General features: G+C 43.1%; 2 protein-coding genes across 2 annotated transcripts in view; both read left to right on the forward strand.

Moving 5' to 3' along the window:
* Nucleotides 1-97: 97 nt before the first annotated feature.
* Nucleotides 98-9,716, forward strand: part of LOC117049504 (protocadherin beta-16-like) — a 54,050-nt gene continuing 44,431 nt past the window's right edge. Inside the window, exon 1 of the mRNA XM_033154228.1 lies at nucleotides 98-2,803. Within this exon, the coding sequence (XP_033010119.1) occupies nucleotides 380-2,803 (2,424 nt within the window). The 5' untranslated portion in view covers nucleotides 98-379. The remainder of the gene's footprint in view (nucleotides 2,804-9,716) is intronic.
* On the forward strand, nucleotides 6,070-8,713 carry LOC117049507 (protocadherin beta-16-like). Its single transcript, XM_033154233.1, has one exon. The coding sequence runs from the start codon at nucleotides 6,284-6,286 to the stop codon at nucleotides 8,711-8,713; it is 2,430 nt and encodes an 809-aa protein (XP_033010124.1). The 5' UTR covers nucleotides 6,070-6,283.

The following is a 9,716-nucleotide window of genomic DNA, read 5'->3' on the forward strand; positions in this document are numbered from 1 at the left end:
CACCTTACAAAATATTATAAACATTGCTATAGAAGATTATATTAATGCAGTCTGGAAAGTCACAAAGTCTATGGGAATCATATCACAGCTTGAGCACAAGGTGGTGCTATTACACAACAAAGAACAAATAATCAAGGAGCAGCAATTGCTGTCTGAAGTCTGTAACCACCAGACAAAGGAATCTCAACGAGAAAGGAAGCAGATCACCATTACAAGCAAATCTATAGAAATTTTGTGTGGAAATAGGCACCATATCCATTTCTAGATTTAAATGTAAGAAAGTTTACCTTGCAAACTTACAATGGACAATCAACTTTGGCAGTTGTCTTAGAAAGAATCATCACGTGTTTCAGATCTGAGAGGAGAAGAGGCTTCGAATATGGAAATAAATCACAACAGCAGGCAAGTTGTGTCTTTTTTTCTATATCTCTGTGCATGTGTAGCAATGTGTGAGTCTTTCCGCTATTCAGTGGTGGAGGAAAAGAAAAGTGGATTTCTGGTGGCGAATGTGCTGAAGGATTTGAAAGTAGATGGAAAGGAGCTGTCTGCTCGGGGAGCCCGGCTGGTTTCTAAGAGCTCCAAGCAGTATTTCCAGCTGGATCCACATTCTGGGGATTTGATATTAAAGGACAAAATAGATCGAGAATCCCTGTGTGGTCAGAATGATCCTTGTCTTCTACTCTCTGAAATCTTGCTGGAAAATCCATTGCAGCTGCATAGAATTGAAGTTCAGATAGAGGATGTGAATGATAATTCCCCCACATTTTCCACAAATCAAATCCTTTTTCAAATATCAGAGCACATTCCAACAAATACACGGTTCCCTTTGGAGACAGCTCAGGATTCAGACAAAGGAGAAAATGCTATCCAGAGCTACATATTGAGTCCTAATGAACATTTTAGGCTGGATGAGAAAAATACGGATACTGGTACCAAATATGCAGAACTGGTGTTAGAGAAACCGCTAGACCGTGAGGTAAACCCTCAGATTTCCCTTATTCTGTCAGCCATTGATGGAGGGATCCCCAAAAGAACTGGAACAGTGCAAATTATTATTGATGTTCTGGATGCCAATGACAATGTTCCTCAGTTTGACCAATCTGTGTACAAAGTGAGACTAATGGAAAACAGCCCATTGGATACACAGATTACAAAAGTTGAAGCCACTGACAGGGATTTTGGTTCCTACGCACACATCACTTACTTGTTCAGCCAAGTGCCACAAAATGTGCTGAGATTGTTCAAGTTAAATAAAGACACTGGAGAACTTATTTTAACAGGGACAATTGATTATGAAGAAAACACAAATTATGAGATGAACATCAGAGCTACAGATGGAGGGGGCCTTTCTGCTTACTGCAAAGTCATTGTAGAGATCGAGGATGAGAACGACAATGCTCCAGAGATTACCATCACATCCATCACCAGTCCCTTACCTGAGGACTCTCCCCCAGACACATTGGTGGCCCTCTTCAGTGTCACAGATGTGGACTCTGGGGACAGTGGCAGAACTGCCTGCACCACGGAAGTAAACCTGCCATTTGTGCTCAAACCCACAGAGAACAACTATTACCAGCTGGTGACCCAACAACAACTGGACAGAGAAAAAGTCAGTGAATATAACATTACTATCACAGCCACTGACCGAGGTTCTCCCATACTCACCTCAACAAGAATACTTCATGTTCACATCTCAGATGTCAATGACAATCCTCCAGTGTTTGAAAAGCCATTCTATGAAATGCATTTAAGAGAAAACAATATTCCTGGTCTTCTGATCAATTCAGTCCATGCTGTTGATCTGGACACAGCGCAGAATGCCAAAGTGACCTACTCTCTTTTGCCTGGGAAGGTCAATGATGGCCCCACATCCTCTTACATCTCCATCAACTCTGAAACGGGGAACCTGTATGCCATTCGGTCTCTGGATTATGAGGAAGTAAAAGATTTCCATGTGACGGTGAGGGCTGTGGATTCAGGTTCCCCTCCACTGAGCTCAGAAGTTACGATCCGCGTTCAGGTCGTGGATGAAAATGACAATGCCCCCTTCATCCTCTACCCTCTCCAGAATGGCACTTCCCCCTCGAATGACCTGGTTCCCCGAGGGGCAGAGACTGGCTACCTGGTCACCAAGGTGGTGGCTGTGGACAGGGATTCTGCTCAGAACTCTTGGCTTTCCTATCAGCTGCTGAAGGCCACAGAGCCGGGTCTGTTCACGGTGGGGGCCCAGAATGGAGAAGTGACCACCCTGAGACCAGTCAGTAACCGAGACAGCTTCAAGCAGAATCTGATTGTGGTCGTCCGAGACAACGGCCATCCTCCCCAGTCCACCTCTGCCACGCTCAGAATCCTTCTAGTGGACGGCTTCTCTGACCCTTATCTGAAAAGTGTGGCTCTCCCAAAGGAGGAAACAGTGGAGGAGGAAGACCCCAAACTGACTATGTATTTGATCATCTGCTTGGCTGCCATCTCAAGTATTTTTCTCATTTCTGTAGTGGTGTTTGTTGTAATCAAGTTGCAGAAACGTGAAAAGTTTATAAGGACCTACAACTCTGCAGCCAATTTCCCCGTGGGACCTGATTCCCAGGAGAACTGTGTGGATTCTGGTGCTGGATCTCTATCTCAGGCTTACAACTATGAGGTGTGCTTAGCTGGTGGGTCTCTGAACAGCGAGTTCCGGTTTCTCAGGCCCCTATTTCCTGTTTTCTCTGTGGAGCCTCCTAACACTCAGCTGAATCCAAGGAGTTCCAATGATTCTGAAGGAGTCCCCAGTCATCCAGAGGAAAATCAGGATATGTTTCAGGTGAGTGTAGCATTTGAATCCCTTCTGTATGATTTCATTCCAAACTGTATTTGGTACTTTCTTGATGCATATCATCCTTTGTTTCTCCCAGAATAAATGAAACCTAAGCTCAAGTAATTCCTCTCAACACATCCGAAATAATTGTTTCTTATTTTCTTCTGTTTCAATGCTTGGTTGTATTTTCCATAAAAAATATTGATCTTTTATGGAATGATCTTTCACATCATTCACATTATGTGATACCTTATCACATGAGTTTATATATCACTATGAATCCTGTTCCTTTTCTCTTCTCAATAGAAGTGGCCAGTTGGAGAGGTATTGCCCAAACACTGAGTGGGACAGAATAGACTTTTTGGAGAAAATATACAATATTGCAATTGAGGGAGAATCTCCACAAGTTATCTTTTTGCAAAAGCTGCACATTGTTACAGTTATTTAGAAAATCTATCTGCATAGTGCATTCTAAGATTTAAAGATTGCCATGCTTATGGATAGCTCACAAAATGTCAGCATTTTAAAGTGCATTTATTCAAATATACACATTTTTGTATGCAATTTCCCTTAATATAATGCAATGCTGATGCATTTCTATTCACACTTCCCCTGTTACACACATTTCTGCACACATTTTTTTTGCTTGGAAAATTGCACTGCAAAATTTGGAGAAGTATGGATTTCGAAGGACAGTTGCATTTCATGTCTCAAATAGTTTTTGGAAGTTTGGGTTAGGTGGTGAACCGAATTACTCCCCCTCCCTTATGCTTAACAGGACTAAAAGGAAACAGACTGAAATACATGTAAGCTATGAGGTTTTCAACAGGAAGCAAGCCTTCATCTTTATGGAGATACCTTTATGGATGATATCTTTATCATCATTTCCCCCAACGTTTCCTGGGTACTTTCCTTGTTGCAAAATAATCTGCTATGAACAGAGTACCAGTAAAGCAAAGCCATTTCTGTTAGGTATATCATTCAATGAGTATCCATTAATCGAAGAATACAGAATTGTTGGGGAGGCTTATTTGAGTTTCAGTCTGCAGACCATAAATATAAGATAGAGTCTAAAATGAAAAAGTGCCTTTTGGACACCTTTGTATTTGTGGCTTTGAGGACGGCAGCTCTCATTCCAAAACCAGAAGTAAAGGTAGAAAAGTGCTTCATAAACTGTTCATTTGCAAGACAACCATAGAATGAAAAACAACCACAGCAGTAAGAAAGGCAAACAAACAGTGCATTTTTAAATAAGGGAATAACAAAATCCCCGAACAGAAAAAGCTAATAAATATAGACCAATTTGACTCAGAAGAACTCATCTTCCTTTTAATAATTGTGGCCTAGTTTCTATTGCTACAACAAGTAATTTGGCTATATTTTCCTCTAATCTTCGGGTTGGAGTCTACCATTAAAACTGAAATATAGAATTCCTCTGGACATGGGCTGATGTTTCGACTGAACCATTTTTGCAAGGGCAAACTCTCAAGTGCCAAAGCAGCCTTGTAAGCTGACTTATACGTATAAAGTCCGCTATATAACTGTTGATGCCAAAGCACCAAACCAAGCCATTGCAAATCCCCCTCTGTATCTAGGGGTATTTAATATTTAAATACCAAGCAAGTTGATAATTACTACTAGGTTGCAGGCTAAGTTAAAGTGATATGCAAACTCCTTTTGTCGGGGCTAATGAATTTTGCAAGTTAAGATCTTGAAGTCTGTGTTAACCCAAGTGGCAGCAGATGGGGTAGTGAATAGGCAGTGGTGTTAACACCGTTGTTTTTGTTAGCCAAAAACGTAAGTATTTATCAAACAAAGCCAGGGAGAGGTAGCCCAAACCTGCTGAGGTCAGGATAAATATAGGCAAAGCTAGGACGCGGGTGGCGCTGTGGGTTAAAACACAGAGCCTAGGGCTTGCTGATCAGAAGGTCGGTGGTTCGCATCCCCATGACAGGGTGAGCTCCCATTGCTTGGTCCCAGCTCCTGCCCACCTAGCAGTTCGAAAGCACGTCAAAAGTGCAAGTAGATAAATAGGTACCGCTCCGGCAGGAAGGTAAATGGCATTTCCGTGCGCTGCTCTGGTTCGCCAGAAGCGGCTTTGTCATGCTCCTCACATGACCCGGAAGCTGTACGCCGGCTCCCTCGGCCAGTAACGCGAGATGAGCACCACAACCCCAGAGTCGGACACGATGACCTAATGGTCAGGGGTCCTTTAACCTTTAGGAACTGATTGCTATTGTTTTCCAAGAACAAATACCTGCTTTGGTTGTAAGACTACATTGGAGACACATCTTGGTACACAGGTTTCTCAAAGAAGTGGTTTGTGTTGTCTAAGGATTCATTAATCCCCAGCATTCAATCTTGAACTCCATACATAATCTTGGTAAACACTTTGGCTTTGTACACCTTCAAAACTTAAGCTTGCAGTGGCTTGAGAATTTAGACTTCAGTCTTTTCAGATTAAAGCATGATATATACAGCATGATCTGTCTATGAATGAATGAAAGAAAGAATGAATCTTTATTTGCGCCAGCCATCGGCCATAGCAATAAAACAATACAATATACAAAAATAGAAATAAAAATTCAATTATATAAAATACATTTTAGGGTTTTGAATCAGTAGTCAAATAGTGAATCTTATTCTTATTGTCCCAGCTAAAATCATTGCAACCTTCGCTGTCACCTGCTCATCTTGATCTGCCAAGAGAAAGGACACTGTGGCAGTGGCTGGGCAAGCCAGAATGGACAATAAAAGAGGGGTGATAACCTGATCTCTCAAGTCTTCATAAAGAGTGCAAGCCAGAAGGGCATGCACCACTGATTCGGTACTGCCATCTCCACAGGGACATGATCTCTATATAGAACCAATGACATTTCTGTACCAGTCAATATAGACAAGTGGTACACTTGATCTCAGGAAAGAGATAATTCAAATAAATATTAAAAAACAGAGGGGCTAGAAAACATCTCTATGTTACCCCACATGCAGACCCTCCAAATTTCCCTATTTTCCAGGAACAGCCCTGATTTAAAGAAACCATCCCTGCTTCTGATTTGATCCCAGAATGTCCCAGTTTTCCTTAGGATGACCCTACTTTCATTGGAGAAATGTTGGAGGGTATATACATGCCATTAGAATGGGGTTCCTAACATCACCCTTGGAATTACATCAAACCTGCAGCTTTGAATTGCTGTATAGCTGCCTTTTGTTTTTAATTCAGCCACATGGTGGCAGCAGAGGCATACGCATTAATTGGAACTCAGGATTTTGTTTTGTGAAAAATCCCTCCGGAAGCTCACAGGAATATTTGAAACAAGAAGACAGATAAGAAGACGGTCTGTGAGAAAATATATAACATTCAGTACAGCAAAGCCAACAGCACTGCAGCACCAAATTTACTTCCCCAACAGCAGAGAAGTTCACTGGATGAGAGTCAGAAAGTGTATATATTGGCCAGAAATTGAAGAGGCAGATTCTTGAACCATGGGAGGCTGCTTCAGGAGAAAACAAGGTCTGTATCTTTTCCTTTTCCTTTGTCTTCCTGGAGCATTGTGTGTTTCAAGTCATTACTCTGTGCCTGAAGAAAAGAAAACTGGGTCTTTGGTGGCAAATGTGCTGCAGGATTTGAAACTGGGAACAGGGGAGCTGTCTGTTCGCAGAGCCCAGCTAGTGTCCAAAAGCGCTAAGCAATATTTCCACCTTGATACTCACTCTGGGGATCTGTTGATAAGCGAAAAAATAGACCGAGAAGCTTTGTGTGACCAGACTGATCCTTGCTTACTTCTCTCACAAATTGTGCTGGAAAACCCATTAGAGCTCTACAGTATTGTAGTCAAGATAGAAGATGTGAATGACAATGTTCCCAAATTCTCTACAAAGGAATTTGATCTGGAAATTCCTGAGAATGTCTCTCCAAATACACATTTCCCGTTGGAATCTGCCCAAGATGAGGACCTAGGAATGAATAACATCCAAAACTACACACTCAGTCACAATGAGCATTTCCGCCTCGATGTTAAAAGTGATGAGGATGGAAACAAGCATGTGGATATTGTCCTGGAGAAACCTCTGGACAGGGAGAAGGAGCCACACTTTGGACTGACTCTCATGGCTGTGGATGGAGGGGAGCCACAGAGAACAGGCACAGTTCGAATAAATATTCATGTTCTGGACATCAATGATAATTCCCCACAGTTTACTCACTCTGAATATAAAGCTAGGTTAAAAGAAAACAGCCCACAGGGTACTCTGGTCTCCAAAGTGGAAGCTACAGATTTGGATTTTGGCTCAAATGCACAGATCACCTACTCATTCCACAGGGTGCCAGAAAAAATATACAAATTGTTCGACCTAAATGAAATCACAGGGGAAATCACTATTTTAGGTCAAGTTGATTATGAAAAAGAAACCAGATATGACATGAAAATTAGAGCAACAGATGGAGGGGGCCGTTCAGGGCACTGCAAGGTCCTGGTAGAGATTGAGGATGTGAATGACAATGCCCCTGAAGTGTCCGTCATATCCATCACTAGTCCTTTGGCAGAGGATTCTCCCCTGGAGACACTTGTGGCTCTCTTCAGTGTCACAGACCGAGACTCCGGAGACAATGGCAGAACCATGTGCTCTGTGGAGACAAACCTTCCCTTTGTCTTAAAACCCACAATGGATAACTATTACCAGCTTGTGGTCCAAAGTCCCTTGGACAGAGAGAAGGTCTCAGAGTACAATGTCACCATCACAGTGGTTGACCAGGGCTCTCCCAGGCTCACTTCAACTAGAATTATTAACATTCAGATCTCAGATATCAATGACAACCCTCCAGTATTTGAAAAGTCTTCGTATGAAATGCAGATACGGGAAAACAATATTCCAGGTCTGCTCATTGGCTCAGTCCGTGCTGCTGATCTGGACACTGAGAAGAATGCCAAGGTCACCTACTCCCTTTTGCCTGGGAAGGTCACTGATGGCCTTGTGGCCTCTTACATCTCAGTCAACTCTGAAAGCGGAAATCTGTATGCCCTCCGATCTCTGGATTACGAGCAGATCAAAGATTTCAAAGTGACGGTGAGGGCTACAGATGGAGGGTCTCCTCCCCTCAGCTCAGAAGTTACTGTCCGAGTCGTAATCATAGACGAAAACGACAACGCTCCCTTCTTCCTCTACCCTCTTCAGAACAGCACATCCCCCTGCAATGAGCTGGTCTCCAAGTCGGTGGAGGCCGGCTACCTGGTCACCAAGGTGGTGGCTGTGGATGGAGATTCTGGCCAGAACTCGTGGCTTTCCTATGAGCTGCTGAAGGCCACAGACCCTGGTCTTTTCAGCATAGGAGCCCAGAATGGGGAAGTGAGAACCAGGAGAGCCCTGACCGAGCGAGACACCAGCAAGCAGAGACTCATGATAGTGGTGAGGGACAACGGGCTCCCTCCCCAGAGCAGCACTGCCATGCTCCATGTCCTTCCCGTGGGTGGCTTTTCGGATCCTTATATGAAGGCTGTGGAGGTCAGTAAAGAGGAACACGAAGAAGATGGGACCTTGACCTTGTATTTGGTGATCTGCCTGGCTGCAGTCTCCTTTGTGTTCCTTATCTGCATTGTTTCCTTTGCTGCTCTCAAGATCTGCAGGAGGGATCCCAGGGAAAGTTTTATCGCTGCCCCTCCTCACTTCCCATCTGCCAGACCCGACATCCCAGAGAACGGTGGCGATTCTCAGAGCGGGTCGCTTTCCAGGAGTTACCACTATGATGTTTGCTTAACCGGTGGGTCCTTGAGCAGCGAGTTCAGGTTCCTCAGGCCCCTCATTCCTGTTTTTTCTGTGGGGGGCCCAAACCTCAATGTGAACCAGTCCATTCCTGCTTCCCAAGATATTCCTGATGCTTTGGAGAGCAGAAAGCCAATGGAACAGGTGAGAGATTAGTGTTTTTAATACAAATATACTTAAGGCACCAAAAAAAACATGAATTTGTCTTCTCATTTATCTCCATATTATTCTTTGTTGAAATGATTCATAGTGGCTTAATTGAAAATTGAATTTGGAGATTTGTGTATAAAAAAATTCACTCAGCACCTGCCATCTTTCTAGTTGTTTCACTTTTTCTATTCCCTACCTCATCTTTCTTCCACCCGTCACTTATTCAAAACAATTCTTTCACATGTACCGGTATTGTTGAGCTTTTATGTGAGCCTTTTTGCACATAACTGTTAGTGCATATAGATGCATGTATGAAACTTTATTGGACCAGAGTTCCCTGATACCTATACAAAATGTTAAGAAATGCAGTTACATTAAGCGAGATATATAACACACACTTTTATTGTAGCTGTCATGCTTGGTGCATATGTAGTGGAACCATCCTAACCTTTCAGTTGTGTATCCTTTGAATCCTCTGAATCTTTCCGGTCACTAGTGTGTGTTGAGCTCCCATTTGGTTTCATTTGAGCAAGAGGGCTCTGACCCAAGCCACTGTAAGCCACAAGGAAACATAGGTACATATTGAATCAGACTATTGGTCCGTACAGCTCAGTATTGTCTACAGTCTACAGACTCTACACTGACTGGCAGCAGGTTTTCAAGGCAGGGGTTTCTCCTCACCCTGCCTGGAGATGCCAGTGTAGATTGAACCAGGGACCAATGCAATTCTGGGATGCATCAATAGGAGTATATCGTCTAGATCAGGGGAAGTAATAGTACCACTATATTCTGCTCTGGTCAGACCTCACCTGGAATACTGTGTCCAGTTCTGGGCACCACAGTTCAAGAAGGATACTGACAAGCTGGAACATGTCCAGAAGAGGGCAACCAAAATGGTCAAAGGCCTGGAAACAATGCCTTATGAGGAACGGCTTAGGGAGCTGGGTATGTTTAGCCTGGAGAAGAGAAGATTAAGGAGTGATATGATAGCCATGTTCAAATATATAAT

This window comes from Lacerta agilis, chromosome 7 (assembly GCF_009819535.1).
Source record: "Lacerta agilis isolate rLacAgi1 chromosome 7, rLacAgi1.pri, whole genome shotgun sequence".
NCBI lineage: Eukaryota > Metazoa > Chordata > Lepidosauria > Squamata > Lacertidae > Lacerta > Lacerta agilis.

Excerpts from the sequence above, each read along its gene's own strand:
- LOC117049507 (XM_033154233.1), top strand. The coding sequence starts at position 6,284 with ATGGGAGGCTGCTTCAGGAGAAAACAAGGTCTGTATCTTTTCCTTTTC.